This window comes from Bos grunniens, chromosome X (genome assembly GCF_055505025.1).
Source record: "Bos grunniens cultivar Pamir isolate PY7600 chromosome X, Bosgru_T2T1.0, whole genome shotgun sequence".
NCBI lineage: Eukaryota > Metazoa > Chordata > Mammalia > Artiodactyla > Bovidae > Bos > Bos grunniens.
This window is the reverse complement of record NC_141194.1, coordinates 37,395,669-37,418,229: the sequence shown is the minus strand read 5'-3', so window position 1 is coordinate 37,418,229 and position 22,561 is coordinate 37,395,669. Positions and strand designations below refer to the sequence as shown.

The window sequence follows — 22,561 nt, the reverse complement described above, 5'->3', positions numbered from 1 at the left end:
GTTCAGTTTGTCCCTCAGCATTCCCAGGTCTCTCCAAGCTTCATAAAAGCCTGCCATCCACCTCATTTCCTCCTCTCCTGTCCCGTCTCTCTCTCCTGTCTTGAAAGTGTTCACCCTCCCTTCCTTCCCTCAGTGTCCCCCCTCTCCAGCTACTACGATACCATTCTTCTGCCATCGCTCTACCAAACAGCTACTTTCAACACCGATGATGATCTCCGTGTGGCTAAATTCAGTGGACACTTTTCACCTTACATCATGTCTCAGCATCACGTGACAAGATTATCCACAGCCTCCTGATGAAACCTCATGCTGTAGGCTCTTCCTCTCTGGTCACTGTCTCCTTTGCAGCTTCATCATCAGGTGCTGGGTCATTAAATTTTAGCCTTTGTCACAACTCATCTTAGCCTCTCTTTTCTTCTCACCCTGTAGTCACTTTTCAGTCTTTCACCTAGCAGTCTTTGCTAAGGCTGGTATCACTATGTCGACCCAGGCATCCCTCAAGTGGGTGACTCCACCTGGAGCTTCTGCTCACCAATTGCCTGGTCAGTTGCCTGCTTCCACTTTGACGTCTTAGTGTGGGAAAGGCTGGACCATCAACTTCTCTCCTGTTTGCTTCAGTGCGTACATGTTCAGTCCCTCAGTCGTGTCCGACTCTTTTGTGGCCCCATGGATTGTAACCTGCCAGGCTCCTCTGTCCATGGGAGTGGGTTCCCATTTCCTCCTCCAGGGGATCTTCCCAACCCAGGGATCGAACCGTGTCTCCTGCATCGGAAGGTGGATTCTTTACCACTAAGCCACCTGGGAACAGCCTCTGCTTACTTAACTTCAACCCCTCCTGCTCCATCCTCTGAGTTCCCCATCTCAGTAAATGGTACCATCCTCCGCCTATTTGCTTATGTTGGAACTTGGGAATAGTGTTGCATCAATCCTTTTGGGAGGGTTCAGCACAAAAATGTGCTTAACTCTATATTGAAATAAAAAAACAAACTAAAGCATATCATAACTAAAGTAGGTCTTTTAAATTCTGCTTTTCCCACAGGGACTATTCTGATGCTTTTAAAACAGAATATCAGATCCTTTCCAAAATAATTTTGGGCCCTTTTTTTGCTGTTGCTGTAAGAGCCCCTGGCCTGCCTAGGAGTCAATAGTCAGACACCATTTCCTGTTGATTCTCCTTCTTAAAATATTTTTGAACCCGTCTGCTCCTCTCAGGTGCCAATGTGCTGTATTTCAAGGCTGCATGACAAGTATCTAAATTTCTGCAATAGCTCCGAATCCTCCTCCCTGCTCCAAATTATATTCTACAAAGCAGCCAGGTAGGGTGACTGCAGGAATATATATACCTGATTCCATCAATTCACTGTTTACAAACCCTCAGTGGCTTCCCATTATCCTCAGGATAAAATCTCAGATTTGCAACAGGCCCAAGATCCTGCCAGTTTGCCATGGGCCAGTGTCACCTCTTTGAGCTCCTGGAAACAGCCAAGCTCCTTATACATCTTTGTAGCTAATTTACTCTTTGCTCCGGAGCTCTCTCACCCCTCCCAGATTCTCCTTCCTCAGTGCTTAGATTCAGTGTCCTTTCTTCAGGTAAGTTTTTCTTAACCTCTTACTCCAGGTCAGTGCTCCTGGTTTAAATACTTTCTTAGTAACCCCCACTTTGCTTTGTAAGTAAACAATTATTTGTATATTGGATAGTTTAATCTCCCCTCCTAATCTACAAACTCTAGAAAACTCAGGCAAACTCCTTGAGAAAGTCAGTACTCACTCTAGTACACACAGGAAGTCTAGGATCCTTGAATCCAACTTTGTCTGATTTTAGAGCTCATGCCTAAAAGTTAAAAATTAGGCTTTATTTGGTGGACAAACCTGAGGACTTAAGCCCAGAAGACAGCCTCTCAGCTCTGAGGGACTGTTCCGAAGAGGTAAGGGAGGAGCCAGGATTATATAGGAGTTTTATAACAAAAACCAGATAGTCAAAAGTTTACTGTTAAATAGCTCAAATTAATGTGTGTGTGTGCTTAATCCCTCAGTCATGTCCGACTCTCTGCAGCCCCATGGACTGTAACCCACCAGGCTTCTCTGTCCATGGGATTCTCCAGGCAAGAATGCTGGAGCAGGTTGCCATTTCCTCCTCCAGGGGGATCTTCCCTACCCAGGGATGGAACCTGCACATTGGCAGGTGGGTTCTTTACCACTAGAGCCAACCTGGGAAACCCAAGTTTACAAATTTAGCTCTCTTCTTTGTTTGGGTAGATGCAGGAGTCTGTACTCAGGGAAACCATTCCTTTGATATGCACCTTAGCTCTCTAGGGCCAATATCCTGTTCTTCCCCATCCTGAGGCCCCTCAGGGTGCACCTTTGGGGGTGGCTGCAGTGGAGGGGTGATTAGCTCTGGGCAGCTCCTTTGTCTCCATCCTAAATTTCCTCAGGGCTTACCACTGGGGGCTCTGGTAAGTGCCTGATGGCTTGATGGCCATCCTTTGTTTGTTAATACGACTGGCAACATTTCTCCTTCACAGGAGATACTGGAGAAAAATGTTAACGTATCTGGCTAATACTAGAATAGTGGTGTTCTAGTGTGGGTGAATCTCTTTGTGCAAGTTCAAGTCAGTTGTAGATTTCAGGAAACCTCAGCCTTCTGTGTGTGTGTGTGAAGGGGGGTGGGGTGGAGGAGGTGTTCAGATAACCAGCAGGACTAGCTAAACTGGACCCCAGTTCTCCCACTTCACATCTCTAAACGGGGTAACATTAACCAGCTTGCAGGGCTGTAGCAGGACTCATTCAGCTAATATGTATTTAATGAGCATCTAGTATATACCAGGTTTGGGGTTAGATGACGGGGATACAAATATGATTTAGGATGTTGGGCATAGTGCTTATCTCATTTAGTTATACATGGTCACAGGTACTAGTATTAACACAGCTGTGTGTTGACATTTGCCTGTGTCACGTAGCTTGAGACGGGGTGTGACATTTGTGACGCTGGTCACTATCTCTCCAGGAAATTACCGCGCGGTGCGACCACACCTCCGCTCCGGCCACCAGAGGGCGCGCGGCCTCTACCTTAACCGTCCACTGTGTCTGCGCCTGCGCCGCGCTGGCTGCCCGCCCTCCCCTCCCCCCGGCTCCCACTCTCCTCGCGCCATAACGCTCCGCCCCCGTTGCCCCTAGCGGCCGTTTGTTGACTTCCGGGAACGCGGGAGTAGCGGATGCCCCGAGAGTGGCTATGGGGGTCCAAGGGGCTCTCGGCGCCCGCTTCGGAGCTGAGGCACTGCCTTAGGCCCAGCCGAGTCGACGCCGCCGACTTTCTGGCCGAGGAGCAGGCTTTCCATAGCGCTATTACCATGGGGGAACCCGATAAGATGGTGCCCGGTGAGTGGCGCCCGCGGCGGTGGCGGCGGGCCGGGAGGGAGGCTCAGCAGGCGGGCGGACGGCCAGGCCCCGCCTCTGGGCCGGCCCCGTCGGGGGACAGATCTGGGCCGCAGCCACCCGACTATGGTCAGAGTCTGGCCGCACCCTTGCGGTTGACTGAGAGGAGAAAGAAAGGAGGGAGAGGAGGGGAACTACGGGGAACGGGGGTGCCGATCTTTCTTCTTCTAATTCTTTTAAAATAAGTTTTCGATGAGTTTCTCGAAGGCGGGGGCAGTTTTCACCTCCCAAAGTACTTCGTTTGAGGTCCTCAGAACACGGTTGTGTATTGAACGCAGTAAAGAGTGGCTGACCGGGGGACGTGCGGTAAAAGAGGATGGGGAGACAAGTTGGAGAAAGGAGGGAGCCATTAGCGAGTGGTTTTTTGAGACTTTACCCCTGAGCTCCAGAAATAACCTTTAGCGTTGTAACTGGGTACCACGTACGTTCTGTGTAGCAGAAATAGACGTTTCACGAAGCAGTACTTATTCTAGCCACTTGGGATGTGCTCAGATTTTTCCTGTAATACTTGACTTTTTTTAAATGGTCGTTATGACCCACTGAGTTGATTTGCTGACCCACTCCTCATAACTCAGTTGGTAAAGAATCCGCCTGCAATGCAGGAGACTCCGGTTCGATTCCTGGGGTTGGGAAGATAGAATTCTTGGGCCTCCCTTGTGGCTCAGCTGGTAAAGAATCCGCCCGCAATGCAGGAGACCTGGGTTCCATTCTTGGGAAGATCCCCTGGAGAAGGGAAGGGCTACCCACTCCAGTGTTCTGGCTTGGAGAATCCCATGGACTGTATAGTCCATAGGGTCGGCAAACAGTTGGACACCACTGAACGACTTTCACTTGTATGGGTCACGACCAACAGTTTGAAAAAAAAACACTAGAGCAGAATCGTTCTGTTTCTGCCAGGCTCTTGGGTTCAAACATGATTCAGTTCCTGCCTCGAGTTCACAAGGTAGTGAGACATACAAGAAACTAAACAAAATGACAGTATTGATTAACAGAAGATGCCACCAGGCCAGCACAGAGCCTCTGGCCCCTGGCTTGGGGTGAGGGTAGCCAGGGGAAGCCTTCTTGGGGAGCCAGAGCAGGACAAAAGTGTTTTAATTATTCATTCTATTAAAAACTCAGAGCCTGTTCTAAAACCTGGCCTCCTAAATCTATCGTTATCAGTTTGAACTTGCACACCTCACAGTTCTCAAAAGGTTTTTCCACAGTAGCAAGTCTCTTGAGCATTAGTATTTATTAATACTTAGGTTTGCTATGTCTGTCTTTCTGATACCTGTTTAGTTTCTTTGTGTGTAGTCATCCTCCTTGAGGTTTCCTCAAAAGCTGAATCTTGTCTTGTGTGTGTGTGTGTGTTTAGATATTAATAGCTTTGGGATCTCATAGAAGTTTTTGGTCTCTCTCCAAAATGGTACTGGCGTAAACCAGTTTGTGAATACTCCTCTTATCAGGTAGTATTTAGTGACTTCATTTAAGAATGTCCAAATCTCAACATCCTGCGTCCTCACGATGTTACTGATGAAACTCAGTACTGTCCTGTTTCTGTGTGTGGAGAAAAGCCTTCAGTCAGAGGCTAGACTATGTGACGCTCACCAGTGTGAGTGGGGCATCGAGGGTATCAGCTTATTTCCAAGGAGTAGATGGTCTACCTAATGGCAGCAGGACTCCTTAGTCATTGTGACAGTATATTTCTTACTTTATACCAGTAAACAGATAATATATACTTCATTTATTTGATCTTGTAAATAAAACTAGAATGAAGTCTGAGGAGTTAAACTGAGTTAAGTTGGAAGAAGGAGGATGTAGGCCATGGGGAGCAGATAAAGTACTGGAAAAATATTTTAGTTAACAGGCAACGATAAAACTTGTGAAATCAAAACTCATATATTTGTCTCATTTATTTGCAGATTCGGGTGCTGTGTTTACGTTTGGAAAAACTAAATTTGCTGAAAATATGCCCAGCAAATTCTGGTTTAAAAGGGATATACCTATATCTCTTTCATGTGGAGATGAACATACTGCTATTACTACAGGTTAGTGTTAAAATCTTAAATGAATATAGTAATACTTGGAGAATCCTAAGTATTGTATATGTGTTGTTCAAAACATATTGAAGATATACAGAAAGTGAATGTTTTTATTTTTTTTTACTTTGCCAGAGAATTCTTGACAAATTGATTTATCAGGGAAGACTTTTAAGTTCCCTTAGTATACTGACACCTGATTTTCTATGCATATTGCTTTCTTAGAATAAATCTATTTGAATATATTCATAACATCAAAAAACTGTTACTGTATAATCTTAGAAACTCTTCACAACTAACAGAATGTAGCTATAGGTAGATGGGCAAGGTAACCTGTAAAACCGATAACATTGTTTAAGTATAGCTTTTTTATTGTTTTTTGATGACTTCATCTCACATTATGTTGAAGATGCTTCAGTTTATTCTTTCTGTTTCTTTCCCACCAGGAAATAATAAGCTTTTCATGTTTGGCAGTAACAACTGGGGACAGTTAGGATTAGGATCAAAATCGACTGTTAACAAACCAACATGTGTCAAAGGTTTGGGGTCTTTTCTTATCACTTTAAATACTTAAATTATATAAAGTACTTTTCTATTGATTGTGTAATTCTTTACTATAAATAATAAAGCCTTTAGTTCTTTATTCACTGAGATTTACTTGAATATTATTGGCATTTAACTTTATTTTTCATGTGGTATTCAGAACTACTTCTATATGTTAGGATTTAAAAATCGCATTGATTTTAAACCCAGAGACCACAAAGGAAATAATGATTCTATAGTACTGTGCACTTGAACATCATTTTTTTTTGCCTGTTTTGTAAACCTACTTAAATATTACTGTTATTGTATATACAGAGAACAAACAATATGATACGGTTTTGAGCTCTGTCTCACTTGTTAGAGTTATGAACATCATGGTTCTATGTAGTTGCGGGTTTTATAAAACACATTTTACCCTGCTGTGTGTAGTTAGCAGATGTGCTGAAGAAAACATCAGGCCTAGGAGTTGATTAGTACTAGTGTTCTTACACGGAGAAGGCAGTGGCACCCCACTCCAGTACTCTTGCCTGGAAAATCCATGGATTGAGGAGCCTGGAAGGCTGCAGTCCATGGGGTCGCACAGAGTCGGACACGACTGAAGCGACTTAGCAGCAGCAGCAGTGTTCTTACAAGAACAACAGGACAAAATGTTTCAAATCAGGATTGTCCCAGAAAATATAATACCTTTACAAAGCTTTCTCACCATTATGTGCAAAAGCTTTTGTTTGGTTTAACCCATGAACATCAGCTATGCTTGAATGATGATAGAGACTCCTTGCGATATGACAAGAATAAGATTCTTTATCTTTGTAGCCAGATTTTTAATTTGAGCTCAGAATTTCAGTGTAATTTATCATATTCATACTTCTGTGGTGGCTTAGATGGTAAAGAATCTGCCTGCAATGCAGGATACCCAGGTTCAATCCCTAGGTAAGGAAGATCCCCTTGAGAAGGGAACAGCAACCCATTCCAGTATTCCTGCCTGGAGAATTCCATGGACAGAGGAGCCTGGCGGGTTCCATGGGGTTGCAAAGAGTCGGACACAATTGGGCAACTAACACACACATACACACACATGCTATTTGTAGATATTGTTGTGGAACTTTTGAAGTATTCCACTAAGTCAAAAATATTTATTGCGCACAGGTAACTAAACCCTTGGGTTTATTTACAGTGCCTACTATGCTTACTGTTCAAAATTGAATGAAAGGGAATGTGTTAGTTGCTCAGTTGTGTCTGACTCTTTGTGACCCCTTGGACTGTAGCCCACCAGGCTCTTCTGTCCATGGGATTTTCTAGGCAAGATTACTGGAGTGAGTTGCCATTTCCTTCTCCAGGGGATCTTCCCAACCAGGGATCGAACCTGGGTCTCCTGCATTGAAGGCACATTCTTTACCATCTGAGCCACCAGGGAAGTCCAATATCTAATAGACAAGCTAACAAGATTGTCTAGACTATGAGATCTTTGAGCCAGGGACTCTGTCTTAGTGATTTTTGCAGCTGCTATGCTGAGCACTTAGGAGATGTTCTGTAAAGGTTTTTAATATGTAAATGAATGAATGAAGAACTTTACTGTAGGTATATGACTAAACAACAACAACAAATGCCTATGAATGTTGAACTTAGTGTTTTGTTGTGTAAGGTAGAAAGTAAACTTGATGATGGTAATGCCAGATTAGGGAATAGATCAGGTTGCAGAAAAGACAGCATAACAATGTAGTGGATCTCAGCACATACTAATTACTTGTGGAGTTTTAAATAATATATAGATGCCTGGGTCTTACCTCAGACCTACTGACTCAGATTCTCCAGGGATCAGGCTAAGCTATCTGTATTTTTTTTTTTCAGAACACCATTGGTTATTATGATGCACAACTACCTCCAAAAACTTTTGATTTATTAGTTACGAAAATCAACTTAGAAGTCAGACAGGCCTGGGTTTAAATCTGTTCTACAACTTGGTCGTCATTTGACCTGGATTATTTATCATTTCCATATAATCATAAAATATCTTACTTGTCATATTTTTATATTTTTAGCTTTAAAACCGGAAAAAGTGAAATTTGTTGCTTGCGGAAGGAACCACACCCTAATTTTAACAGGTATAGTATTCAATCTGTGGGCTTCCCTGGTGACTCAGCTGGTAAAGAATCCGACTGCAATGCAGGAGACCTGGGTTTGATCCCTGGGTTGGGAAGATCCCCTGGAGAAGGGAAGGGCTACCCACTCCAGTATTCTGGTCTGGAGAATTCCATGGACTGTATAGTCTGTGGGATCACAAAGAGTCGGACACAACTGAGCAGCTTTCACTTCACTTCACTTCACTTCATTCAATCTTTATGACTTCCTGTCCAATCTGAGGACTGAGATCTTACTCCAGTAACATTTGTGACTTTGTAAAATTAATAGAAATGGTACCTTGGTAACAGTAAGATGAGGATTTTTTAAAAAAATGTAAATGGGTAGTACACTTGTTTGCCTATGAAAATATGCAGATAAATGTTAAGTCGATGAAGAGAAAGCTTCTTTTCTTGGATTACGGCAAGGAACAGCATCTCCTTACCTGTGTGCACACCTTCAGGGGCCACATGCTCCTGGTCTTGCTCTTCCCTCTTCTTTTCAGAGGGTGAGTGGAAGCCCTTAAAAGGCTTTTGATGTGAGTTAGCACAGTTCCAATCAAAATCCAAACAGGCCATGTGTGTGTATGAGTGTGTGTATGTAGAAAATTCACAAGGTTATTCTAAAGTTTATATGGAAAAGCCAAGGACCTTGAATAGCCAAAACAGTTTTGAAAAGATCAGAATGGAGGACTACCTGATTTTAAGACCTACTGTAAAGCTACAGTGGGGCTGCCCTGGTGGCTCAGACGGTAAGGAATCTGCCTACAGTGTGGGAGACCCGGGTTCAGTCCCTGGATTGGGAAGATCCAGGGATTGGAGAAGGGCATGGCAACCCACTCCAGTATTCTTGCCTGGAGAATTCCATGGACAGTGGAGCCTGGTGGGCTACAGTCCATGGGGTCTCAGAGAGTCAGACATGACTGAGCGACTAACACACACACAAAGCAACAATGATCAAGACAGTGTGCTATTAGTAAGTAGATAGACAAAGATTAATGGAGTAGAGTCCAGATATGAAGCCACATGTTTATGCCCAAGTAATATTTGACAAAGATGCCAAGGCAATTCTGTGAGGAAATTGAGGAAATCTTCCAACAAATCCTGCTGGAGCAATTAGATATCCAGGCACTGACCACCCAGCAGTCTTTCCTACCTCCATCTCCCACACACAGCTTCTTCTGTCTTCAGGCTGCTCTCACTGCTTCAGCCCCAACCTCAGCTCTCTGCCCTCACTCAATACTTTCCCTTTGCTAAAGTGTCTTTTCTCTTTCTCTTATTCAGATATTTGTATTTTAAGATCCAGTGTATGTCTTCCTTCTTCCATAGAGTTTTTTGTGACTATTCAACTTTTTCCTTGTGTCATTGTCTGAACTGCTTCAGCATTCCACCAACTCTGATATGCTCCATATGTTTTAAATTGTGTGGTTCAATTTCATGTGGGGTCGCATAGAGTCGAACACGACTCAAGTGACTTAGCAGCAGCACGCAGTGCTGATAGTGTCCCAAATTCTATTCTAAGAATTTCATAAATGTTAATTCATTCAGTCTTCATAACACCTCTATGAAGTAGACATTGCTACTGCGGCTGCTAAGTCACTTCAGTCGTGTCCGACTCTGTGCGACCCCATAGACGGCAGCCCACCAGGCTTCCCCGTCCCTGGGATTCTCCAGGCAAGAACACTGGAGTGGGTTGCCATTTCCTTCTGCAATGCATGAAAGCGAAAAGTGAAAGTCAAGTCGCTCAGTCGTGTCCGACTCTAGCGACCCCATGGACTGCAGCGTATCAGGCTCCTCCGTCCATGGGATTTTCTAGGCAAAAGTACTGGAGTGGGGTGCCATTGCCTTCTCCGGTGAAGTAGACATTATTATTATCTTATTTTACAGATGAGGAAAATGAGACACTGAGACGTTAAGGATAGCTTGCCCAAAGTTACACAGCTGATAAGTGGCAAGCCAGAATTTGCACCCAGGAAGTCTGGTTCTGTGTCCTCTTGCCTAGACACAATGCTGGACTGCCTTCCTGTTTAGGAAGGCAGAAAATTAAATATAGAAAATTAAAATAATTTTGCAGCACAGAGTTTCCACATTTCTAATTTGATTCTTCTTGTATTTGCCTCATTTTATTGTTGCATTATATCTAAGCCTTAATGGTATGGAAGTTAAAATTAATGAACCACATCTCTTTTAAAAAGTTTTGATTTGAATTATAAACTAATTTGGAAATTATTTTCCTCTTTTTTGCTCTGAATTAATAGTTCTGCATTTCGATTGCTACTTACACCCTAGAATAACTTATAAAATCTCACAGAAATGTAGAGCTAGCTTGTTTTAGTGTATTTTTGACACCAAAAGGAAGCTGTTCACCAAATTGCAGGATAATGCCAACTTTCAGCTTTCTTCACTAGTAATAGTGAGACTATCTAGTGTACACTGGACTGTCTCCTAAAGGTGACGACTGTGGTATACTGATGTTTTCTTTTCCATGTGCAGGAGGAGGCCAAGTATATGCCACGGGAGGAAATAATGAAGGGCAGCTTGGACTTGGTGATACTGATGAAAGAAGTGCCTTCCATCTAATTAGTTTCTTTACATCCCAGCATAAGATTAAACAACTGTCTGCTGGGTCTAACACTTCAGCTGCACTGACTGGTAAGACTCTTTTTTCCATTTCAAACTGGGACATAGTCCTTTTTTTCAGACCAGGATATACAGAATCGGTGAACTGAAGACAGCAATCCTTTTTCATTTTCTTTCATTGACCATGTGTTTTCAGAAGACATTTAAAATAGAACTGAAAATCATGACGAATATTACAACTTTATGCTTACATACATTTAGAAGGTAATTGTTAAGTAACTTCTAAGCTGTACTACCCATCTGTTTCTTTAGATATTCTTAAATAGTATCTTCATTGCATGTTCCAAAAGTTATATTTCAGCTTTAGTGAAGTTGTTGTCAGAAATATCCCAGAAATCTGTGGGATATATGTTACTAAAATACAGTCTGTAATGGTCATTGCATCGCTCTGCTCTGCCTATCAAAAGCCCATATGAGAACTTTCTTTAAAATTTGGAGCCGAGATGCACACGTCTCACTGAGGAAGCTGCCAGTGTACGTCTTCGTTCCAGTCTAGAGAGGGGTGTGAGGTGCACTGCCGCTCTGGCCAGGAGAGCAGCGTCGGGTCTGCAGTCCATCCCTTCAGTTCTCTCGCCCACACCGTTAGCGTTTAGACCTCCTCCTTTTGGTTCTTATTTTCATATTTCCTTTTATTTGCTTTATCATGAAACACTTCAGATTGAAAAACTTTTAATTAAAAGAGACAAGTAAATAACTCTTGCTCATTCTTTTCTAGAATATTTCCCTTAGGGTTTTTTTCCCCCTGACAACACAGCCTTTATCAGAAAGCACAGGAGTTAGCCTGGTTTTGAGATGTTAGGTACACTAATGTATCTCCTAGTCTCTGAAGTTAGATTATGTATTTTCAACTGTAAAAAAAAAAAGTTAGCAAAATAAATTTAATTTTTTTCTTCCTCTAAAGCGTCATTCTCACAGTGTTCTCAGAGCAAAGTAGTCCCAGTCCTTCTGACCTGGGCCTTGTCTGGGAGATGCGCAGTGTGACTCATGCCAGCATTCAGTTCAGTTACAGGTAGACTGCTTGAAAGGAGGGAACCATCTTCTGCTTAGAGACTTTAGAATAAGGAAAGGTTATTATAGGAAAGGACATTCTGTCTTTGCTATTGAGGTAGAAATATGGGCGTGACTAAAGTGATACACTTTAGGTTATTCTCTATCCTTTATCATTATAGAAACATTTCATAATAGAAATAGTACTGTTAAGTAGTTCCCTGGTATAAATGTCTTTAGTATTTTTCTTTCAAGATACATCATTTTTCTAAATTAAAAAATAAATGTTCTGTTGGGAATATAATAACTTGCTATCCCTGCTACCTCTTAAAATGTTTTTTCCTCTTCATGTTTTAACTATAGAGGATGGCGAGCTATTCATGTGGGGTGACAATTCCGAAGGGCAAATTGGTTTACAAAATATAACTAATATATGTGTCCCACATCAAGTGACCATTGGAAAACCTATCTCCTGGATCTCTTGCGGATATTACCATTCAGCTTTTGTAACAAGTAAGACAGAACAGTTGAATTTCTTATGTTATCTCCCATGTCTAAGTTATTACTAAATTAATAATAAAATGACATAACATCCTATATTTCTATAGCACTATCGCCATGGTACTCCATGTAATGAAATTATTTTGGTCTGTTTTAGGTCACAATGTTTCTTCATTTTAATAATGAGTGTTTATAATTTCAAACTATCTGACATGTTAACTGATTTTAATGAATTAGATCTATATTTTTATATATAAAAAACCCTTCTAAATATTGGTCCTCAAATTTCTTTGGCATTAAAAACAAGACCTATGAGCCTCTTTTCTATGGATTTGCTTGATTCTGTACTCTGACCAATTCTGATCTTGTCCTGATAATTTGCTTTTATCATTTTAGTACATAAGTCATAGGTTCTCATTGTAGAAATAGGATTGATGATTTGATGGAAAAGGAGGAGAGTTCAGTATGGGATATGCTTTCCTTCAGTGGGACTTTTTTTAGGATCCCCAATTTCTCCTTTTCCTGGCCTCATTGGCAACTTTCTCTACCTTAATTAAAATATTTTAAGTGCTGGACTCTATTATAGCTACATCTATTCTAGTAGTAACAGCAAAAGTATGATCTTGGTTTTCCATCCTATTGATGGTTTTTTTAACAATAAAAGCACCTAGCGGAAAACAGTTTTATGGACCCTCTTAGATATCTAAGTATTTGTTATACATTTACTTCTTATTCCGTGCACCTCAGATTCAGGTTTAGAAAATGCTTATTGTCCCATCTTAGTGCCCCCCAGGTTTACCAATGACTTGGTAGTAGTCCCACTTCATGGGAAATAGATGGGGAAACAGTGGAAACTGTCAGACTTTATTTTTCTGGGGGCTCCAAAATCACTGCAGATGGTGACTGCACCGTGAAATTAAAAGACACTTACTCCTTGGAAGGAAAGTTATGACCAACCTAGATAGCATATTCAAAAGCAGAGACATTACTTTGTCTACAAAGGTCCATCTAGTCAAGGCTGTGGTTTTTCCAGTAGTCATGTATGGATGTGAGAGTTGGACTGTGAAGAAAGCTGAGCGCTGAAGAATTGATGCTTTTGAACTGTGGTGTTGGAGAAGACTCTTGAGAGTCCCTTGGACTGCAAGGAGATCCAACCAGTCCATCCTAAAGGAGACCAGTCCTGGGTATTCATTGGAAGGACTGATGCTGAAGCTGAAACTCCAGTACTTTGGCCACCTCATGCGAAGAGTTGACTCATTAGAAAAGACTCTGATGCTGGGAGGGTTTGGGGGCAGGAGGAGAAGGGGACGACAGAGGATGAGATGGCTGGATGGCATCACAAACTCAGTGGACATGAGTTTGAGTAAACTCTGGGAGTTGGTGATGGACAGGGAGGCCTGGCATGCTGCGATTCATGGGGTCGCAAAGAGTCGGACATGACTGAGCAACTGAACTGAACTGGTAGTAATTTGGTTCTAAGAAAGGGCAAACTCTGGCTTGGCTAGTTTTGTTCACTACTGTGTCAGTTTGTGTCTTGAAGAAACTGACAATAAATAAATCTTGTTGAACGAGGAGGTAAGTGAATGAATGATAAATTGTTTTCCTTGGGCCAATACCACATACCAACTTATTTCCAACTTTAGGGCTCCTGGAATTGGTATAGTCTGTGCTCACTTTGTTTATGAAACAAAAAATAGAAAAAAAAACACATGGAAAAACAAAGCAATGTCTTATATTTAGGCCTTAATAAAATTGCCAATGTCAGTTTTTATTTACTACTGCTTTAGCCAGTAGAGAAACAAGTGCAATTAATCGTTTTAACTGATAGGCCTTACATTGAACTTTTTTGTTTTGTTTTCTGTTTTATGCCTTAAGAAAAAATAGCTATATTGATGTGTAGTTCACATACCATGCAATTCATCCATTGAAGGTGTGGGGAGCAGCAGGAATTTACAGACAGTAGTAGAAAGAGACTTGTCTGGACTTAGAAATTCCTTTCATATGAGAAGCAAGAAGCATGGGGAAAGGGGGAGGCATGCTGACTTACTAAGCACTTCCGTGCTGAGTACTTCAGAAAAAATTGTAGTACAGAAAACTTCACTTTTGTGCAGATCAATCTAGAAAATGAGTTTGGCTGTGTTTGCAGTATTTGACCAAGTTTAAACTGGCACCTACCATATGTGTTAGATATCACACAACTTCCCTAAGTTCTGATTTGCTAGAAGGGATCTGTCTTCAACAGCTCATTATACTCATAGCTAAGATTTATTACAACAAAGGAAAGATGTGTATTCTTCAGAGAGGTCCCGTATGCACTTCCCAGTCCTTCCTCTTCCAGGGCCACACAAGGTGTGTTTTCTCTTTGGCATTGAACTACAGGGATGTGTGTGTGATGTCTCTGCCCAGGGAAGCCCTGTTCTATTTTCAGGGTCTGAGGCTTTGCTGTGGGTGGCCGGTCATGTAGGCACATTCTGCTAGCAACTCGTCATGGCACCTGAAATTCAGGCCCTTCAACAGTGAAACCAGGTGTACATCATCAGTGTTGATGTTTGTGCAAAGCAACCCTTTCTTAGCTCCTGGCTAAGCTGGCATAATTCATTTCTCCAGGTGTGTGTAACAGAATCGCCTATCACCAGCTTAAAGAACACTCCCAAAGGCTGCATTCCCAGGGGTTAGTCAGCAGTCAGTCGTGGTGTGGTTCTTTTGGAGACATGCCAGTAATACAACAAGACGTGCTGTGTTATCTCTTCTACGTGACTGACGTAGAAGCTTATGATTAGATTATGTATTTACTACAGTTTTTAAATTCCTGCTCTATAGGACTCACTTCGGTTCATAGGAAATAGTTCCTGATTTCATGAAGCTCATAGTATAGTGTGCTAAGTGTGATAACAGAAGCAGATCAATAGTATTGGTATAGACAAAGCAGCGATTAAATGACATGAATTCCTTAGCAGGAGCGTCTGTCTGGAAAAAGTGCCATCTGAGTAAAACCTGCCATCTTTAGGCTCACTCACCATATTTGCTTCGTGCATAAATGAGTTTTATACAGAAAGTTTCATGAAAAGCAATTATTTATGCAATAAGTATTATATTTAATGTAGTAGACACACTGCTAGGTTCTTGCAAATACCATAGTGAGCAAGACAAAATCCATGTCCTTTTGGGGGTTTAATGTCTAGTCATTTTGCTTTATTAAAAGTAAGTGGAAGAAGTAAGATCATCTTGTCTGTGTATTGTGAAACAGATAAAATAATTTTCTAGTTATTACTGGTAGTGATAGTCATGAATTCTTCATGAAGATTTTGGATTAGAATAATCAAGAGGAAGGGAAAATCTATCTTTATTCCTTACTATTGAGTAGAAGTATTTCAAGAAAGGTCAGATTTTTTAAGTTTATATTTTCTAAATTTTTTATCAAACATAAGAACATGTACCAAAAAGACCAGTATTTTGTTCATGTCTCTGTCATCATGGATCCCTCTTTTTTTTTCTTCAATAGCTGAGGGAGAACTGTACACCTTTGGAGAACCGGAGAGTGGGAAGTTAGGTCTTCCCCCAAAGCTCCTGGTCAATCACAAAGTACCCCAACTGGTGCCTGGAATTTCTGAGAAGGTGATCCAAGTTGCTTGTGGTGGAGGGCACACAGTTGTTCTTACAGGTATGGGTGCGGCTCCATTCCCTGCTTTCTGTGGTACCTAACTAAAACCTTTTTTAACATTTGCTTATTTTTATTGTGGTAAGAACACTTAACATCTGATCCACCATCTTAACAGAATTTTAGGTGTATAATACAGTAATGTTATCTATAGGCACAATCTGATATGACAGGTCTGTAGAACTTTCACCTTTGCATAGCTGAAATCCATTAATAAGTAGCTCCCCTCTCCACCACCCTAGTCCCTGGCAACCACCGTTCAAGTCTCTGCTTCAGTGAGTTTGTATGTTTCAGGTACTTCATGTGAGTAGACTTTGCATCTTTTTCCATTAAGATCTCTACTTTTTGTTCATATAGTTAGTAAACATTTCTGGCCTATGGAAGATATTGTTAAGTAGAAAAAAAATGAATCTTGTTGAATTGTTTTTGCTTACATAATTGACATTTTCATGACCTTAACACCTTTAATGGCAGCAAATAACTTTTTTAGCTCATTTTCAAGAACACTTTGTTTTCCTCATGTATATGTATTCCATATTTATTTAAAATTGACATTAATTTTTCTGAAATACTTAATTTGAAGACGCTCCTTGTTAATAGTCTTTTCTACTTGTCATTGGTAATTCTTTTCTTTGATAGTCACAATATCTACCTTGGTGATTTCTTTGTGATTTTTATGTCTGTTATAATAATTCATTAAAGGGGGTTAAGATTGTAAATTACAGATAAGAATACAGAGTTAGAACCTTAATGATAATGTCCCTTTTGGCTTCTGAATTTTGTTTTTGGTATGACATGTGACTTCTTAGGATGCTGGTCAATATAATTAAAATATACTGTCTATTAATATGCTTACATTGATGCTCCCAGATTTGTTCAGCATTAGATTTATTTTAGATGAGTAGTATAGAGGTAATGCAGTTAGGTAGTGAATAATTATGATAGTTTTTAGTAAAAAGAAACAGTTTTTGAAGTCACCACTTAATCTTCAGTAACCCAAAGCTAGAAGTGTTCTAGACGAATTTTTAAATAACATCTAATTCTTAGATGTTAATGCTTAAATGTTGCAAGATGATTAAGCTGTATATTATCTTTAGATTTTCCTCTCTTACATCACTTTTCCTTGATTTCCTGTTCTAGTCCTAGTCATGCTTATAAAGCTACGGTTTCCCAGAATTGCAATTTCCAGATGGAATATTTTCAAAGTGAGAAATATTTTTTTCCAGGTCCTCCACTCTAAATTTGGAAATAATTCTGAAGTTTAAGATCTTTTTTAAACTTCTGCTGATAAAGTGAATTTTTATATAATTTCTGAAAGATTTATTTTAGGGATTAAACTTTAATCTTTATAAATTATCTGAAAATTTATTCTGTAGGCAGAAATGCAATTTATTCTTGTGTCATGTATTTTTTCTGGTTTATACAAAGATTATAGAAATAATTAATTTATTAGGTTATTGAAGGTTATTCTGAAGGATGCAATGTTGACTATATAATAATGTGTCATTAAACCACATATTATAAAATATTTTCAAGATAATCTTTTAATTATACTTAAAATTTAAAAAGTGCACATAAGTACACATAAGTAATGTATTATAGTATAATAGACATTTAGCTGTCTGTGAACTTTGTTTTGAAGTTAAAAACCATATTGCCAGAAACTGATTGTTTTCTCCAGATTTTTTGGAGACTTTCGAATCTCACAGACCGTTAAAGTTTTTATATTTTAAGTTTTTTATTTTGTAAGAGAGTATGAAGACCTAGAGAAGATTGCCAACTTCCAGTTTGCATTTGGCTAAATATGGACATTGCAAGAAAAATGCAATCTGTTTTCACCATTATATCATAAAGTAAGGGTCATTTTCAAAACAAAAATTTTAAAGCTCTTAATTTTATAGTAAAAGACATCCCCTTAAATTGTATAAATTTATCTGTATGGAAAATTCACTACTTCGCCTATTTTTTAAAATTTATCCATGGACCTTTAAAGGCTTTATTATGAGCCAGTCCTGTGAGAAACCTGTGTTCTGAAGCAGTATGGATAGAACTATTAAATATTTAGTCCTAATTGATAAAGAAATGGACGTAAAGAGTGTATGATCATCAGTTTGAGTAAGTACTAAGTTTAATACCTAAGAGTTATTGGATACTTTGCAAGACCATAAAGCCAAGAATAGCTAATCATCTGTTCTAAATGGTTCTCTTAACTAAAGGGAAGGGCTTGGATTAGATGATTCTCTGGGGGCCCTCCCCAGCTTTGTTTTTTCTTGTGTCTATAATTCTGATCTTAAAGTCTATTTAGATCAGACTTTATTGATCTTAAAGTCAATAGAATACTTTAAAGATAATTTTAATTAGTTCATTGTTGATAAATTTATTTAAAACTTGATATTTTGATATAACTACGATAGATTACACAATACAGCTACTGGTTGTAACGATAGTCAGGGAAACAATGGATTGCTGTAGAGAAAGTATCAGACTGGAACTGGGACAAACTAAGTGAGACCAAGTGATCCATGTCATTTTGTATGTCATCCACAGCAGTTATCAGAAGATAAGAAAGGCTTGGTTATTAGATTGGGTCCACAATGAAGTCTGGGCCCCAAAGAAAATAAGAACTTAACTTCTCCAGATTATATTTAGACAAACTTAAGATCTCTACAGGGCTACACAAGTATCTAGTTGTGAAATGAAATGTAGTCTGTGAAATTAGAGTAATATTTATCTGAAGCCAACTAATCAAATCTGTTTTCCTAAGACAGTAATATTTATTAACATTGAATTACATTGTTAAAAATGTTACAAAGGTGGGATGACTAAAAATTATATTGATTTTTGTATATAATGTCGTTAGGTAAGAGTCTTCAGTCATTTAAAAATAATAGAAACTATTGTCATTGCTAATCATTCAAGCACACAAGGGAACAGAATAAGGACAAAACTTGTGTAACTTGATTCAGTGTGCCTGAACAGCCTAATTTCACAGGCTATTGTCAGACAGCCCAAGAAACTTGGAGTGATTGTTGGCCAGCTCGAGATAGACAGTTTTTTCACTTACCCAACATCCTCCTATTAAGCTGAACATTCAGAATTGGAGATATGCTATGTGATTATTAGTTTTACTAGAGATAGTGATTTTTACACTAAAATAAAGGTCTGTTTGCCATTGCCTCAGTGTGGCTTCCTATCCTTGACACACTGTGTTGTCTTTAAGAAAGAATATCTTTGTGTCTTATTCATGAAGTAAACATTAGAAAGAAAAATGTAAAACTATATGACAATAATTATGTGTTCATCAGTATCCTGTGTTGTCACAATAAGGTGAGTTGATTAGATAATTACTTTTTAGAAAAATGTTCATTTACGACTGACTGTCCCATTGTGTTTCCTGTATGTTTTCTCATTTAATCCTTGCAGCAGCTCTTTTAGAAGGGATTATTAGCATTAGGGAATTTAAGTAGCTTGTCTGCTTGCCGCAGCTAGTAGGAATGAAGGTTTGGGCTTCTACCTGAATCTGAAACTCTTGCTTCTGTAACTGCAGCAGGAGAGGCAATGTGTTGCACTGTGGAGAAGCACACAAATGCAGTAGACACTGTGCTTCCTAAGGCAGGGGCCCGGAAGCATGTGTGTCTAAAAGGACACTTACATCACCACTTGTTTATCCTGTTCTTGTGCTTTTCCATTTCTCAAGACTATATGAGCTAATACTTAACTAAATTATTGGAGTTCATTTGGAATCACTTCAGAACTACTAATATCGCGTAGGATGGATAAACAGCAAGGTCATATTTTATATTCAGTATCCTATAATAAACCATAATGGAAAAGAATATGAAAAGAATATATCTATATGTATAACTGAGTCACTTTGCTATATAGCAGTAATTAGCACAACATTGTAAATCAACTATACGTCAATAAAATTTTTTTTAATTTAAATAATATAGAGGAAAGGCTTTTACCCTCCTCTGATTATTATTGCACTTCCTAATAAATGAGCTTTGTGCTGTGCTGTGCTTAGTAGCTCAGTCTTGTCCAAGTCTTTGCAATCCCATGGACTGTAGCCTACCAGGCTCCTCTGTCCTTGGGGATTCTCCAGGCAAGAATACTGGAGTGGGTGGTGATGCCCTCCTCCAGGGGATCTTCCCAACCCAGAGATCGAACCCAGGTCTCCTGCGTTGCAGGTGGATGCTTTACCATCTGAGGCACCAGGGAAGCCCAGGAACACTGGAGTGGGTAGCCTGTCCCTTTTCCAGTGGATCTTCCCAACCCAGGAATCAAACCGGGGTCTCCTGCATTGCAGGTGGATTACCAGCTGAGCTACCAGGGAAGCCCTAAATGAGCTTTACCTGTGAATAAGTGTAGCATATCTGCTGTAAGTTTTAATTCCATGCAAATTCTCCTCTGAGATTGTTTTCTAAAATAGGTTATTCCATTAAACTGCTGTTAAAAGTAAGGACTTTTTCTGGGGGAAATACTATTCGTTTATTTAAGTCAGTGAAAGGAATTAGTTTAGACAATTGATGCTTTTTGACTGAGTGGTAATCATAGGGACTTTTTTGGTTTCACTGACTTTTGTGTGTTTAGCAGTTCCTTCTATCATTATACGTAAGAGAATTAGGCCCATGACATAATTGTTACAACTGTGTACCTTGTCATTTTTCTCTCGCTTTATCGAATGTGTAGGTAAGTATTGGGTATTCTTGCATGAGTGTTTCTTTGAGAGACCCCTAACGTACTTTATAGAAGAGGGAATATCACCATTTTTCCAGATAGAATGATGATAGTATCTGTATCTCTGAAATCCTCTTCTTGTGTTTGCTTCTCCCCTTTCAGAGAAAGCCGTGTACACCTTTGGGCTGGGACAGTTTGGTCAACTGGGTCTTGGCACTTTCACTTTTGAAACTTCAGAACCCAAAGTCATTGAGAGTGTTAAGGATAAGAAAATAAGTCATGTTTGCTGTGGAGAAAATCACACAGCTTTGATAACAGGTACAGATCAAATTTCTGTTAGTATACTTAATGGAACTGGGTATGTTTTATTACAAAATAAATACTATATAGAATGAATGTATCTAACTTAAGCAAAGGAATTAATAAGTGAGAAAATGTAATTCCTTGTTTAATATGCCAATGTGTAAAGTTGTAAACTCCTTTCTCATATTTTAGTTCAATTTAAAATCAGTGTAAATGATTTAGAGCCTCAAAATATGTCAGTGCTCTCAGAGGTGAGACCGTAGTATTATACTTTGTCAGAAAGCTGGAGTCTTTTTGAAACTATTGATTTGAAGGCTCTGAACTCTGCTCACACCAAGGGGGAAAATCTAAGAAGGAACTTATGGACTCTGTGGGAGAGGGAGAGGGTGGGAAGATTTGGGAGAGTGACATTGAAACATGTAGAATATCATGTAAGAAACGAGTTGCCAGTCCAGGTTCGATGCGCGATACTGGATGCTTGGGGCTGGTGCACTGGGACGACCCAGAGGGATGGTATGGGGAGGGAGGAGGGAGGAGGGTTCAGGATGGGGAACACATCCGCCTGTGGCGGATTCATTTTGATATTTGGCAAAACTAATACAATTATGTAAAGTTTAAAAATAAAATAAAATTAAAAAAAAAATTTCCATGTTCAATCTGACAGTACCATTCAGGCTGAGTAAATTCTTAGAAGGCTTCTGCCACTAGGATGTGTTTTCAGGAGTGACTTTCATGCTTCCTCCACAGTGCTAGCAGAGCTTGCTCTTCTGCTCTGTAGTTTCTCCTTTTGTCTGGGAAGATGCTGCTTTGGGCCTACTTCTCAACCTCAGAAACTAGGTGCTGCCAGCGTAGGACTCAGTGAAGGTGCTTCCCTAAAATGACTGACTCACTCCTAGATAATTAATACACTGCACAATTTTAATTGCTTTGGAACAAAAGGCTCTGTAAGTTTTGTATTTGTAGCTCACATTTCTATCGAAAAAGCAAAGCATTAAAAAGTCGGAACTCATATAATATTTCGGAGAAGGCAGTGGCAACCCACTCCAGTACTCTTGCCTGGAGAATCCCAGGGACAGAGGAGCCTATTGGGCTGCCATCTATGGGGTTGCACAGAGTCAGACACAACTGATGTGACTTAGCAGCAGCAGCAGCATATAATATTTTGAAATAATCCAGATACTGGTATTTCTGTGTTTTCCTCCTTTTTTTACAAAAGTTTCTGCTATGATGGAGCTCATCTAATGGTATCTGGTTAGGGGAAGTAGGAATCAGCAAATACAAGGTACTACCATGTACTGGCCCTTCTTTCCCAGAGAATCTTTCAGAGAGCACTGGTTGCCCATTTTCCAGTATCAGTGTCCTTGTTAAAAGTATAGTTGAAAGTGTAGTCGCTCAGTCGTGTCCGACTCTTTGTGACCCCATGGACTATAGCCCACCAGGCTCCTCTGTCTATGGAATTCTCTAGGCAAGAATACTGGAGTGGATTGCCATTTCCTTCTGTAGGGAATCTTCCCAACCCAGGGATCAAACCTGGGTCTCTTGTATTGCAGGCAGATTCTTTACCATCTGAGCCACAAGGGAAGCCCATTACATTAAAGTCCTTGTTAATGTACATCCTTGTTACTACATTAAAGTCCTTGTTGATGTAGCATGAAATTGAACTATATAGAATGTAAAGAATT

The 22,561-nt window shown here is 40.0% G+C and overlaps 1 protein-coding gene across 9 annotated transcripts in view; it reads left to right on the top strand.

Annotated features, from left to right (window-relative positions):
• Window positions 1-22,561, top strand: part of RPGR (retinitis pigmentosa GTPase regulator) — a 307,056-nt gene that overhangs the window by 230,899 nt on the left and 53,596 nt on the right. For 3 of the 9 annotated variants that reach the window (XM_086387655.1, XM_086387651.1, XM_086387659.1), the window contains exons 1-8: window positions 2,659-3,375; window positions 5,334-5,459; window positions 5,897-5,989; window positions 8,033-8,095; window positions 10,604-10,762; window positions 12,101-12,250; window positions 15,741-15,899; window positions 20,739-20,894. In XM_086387655.1, the coding sequence (XP_086243781.1) occupies window positions 3,213-3,375; window positions 5,334-5,459; window positions 5,897-5,989; window positions 8,033-8,095; window positions 10,604-10,762; window positions 12,101-12,250; window positions 15,741-15,899; window positions 20,739-20,894 (1,069 nt within the window). In that variant the 5' untranslated portion in view covers window positions 2,659-3,212. Of the gene's footprint in view, window positions 1-2,658; window positions 3,376-5,333; window positions 5,460-5,896; window positions 5,990-8,032; window positions 8,096-10,603; window positions 10,763-12,100; window positions 12,251-15,740; window positions 15,900-20,738; window positions 20,895-22,561 lie in introns of those variants that run through there. The other 6 variants (XM_086387657.1, XM_086387656.1, XM_086387658.1 and 3 more) reach the window with 3 other exon arrangements.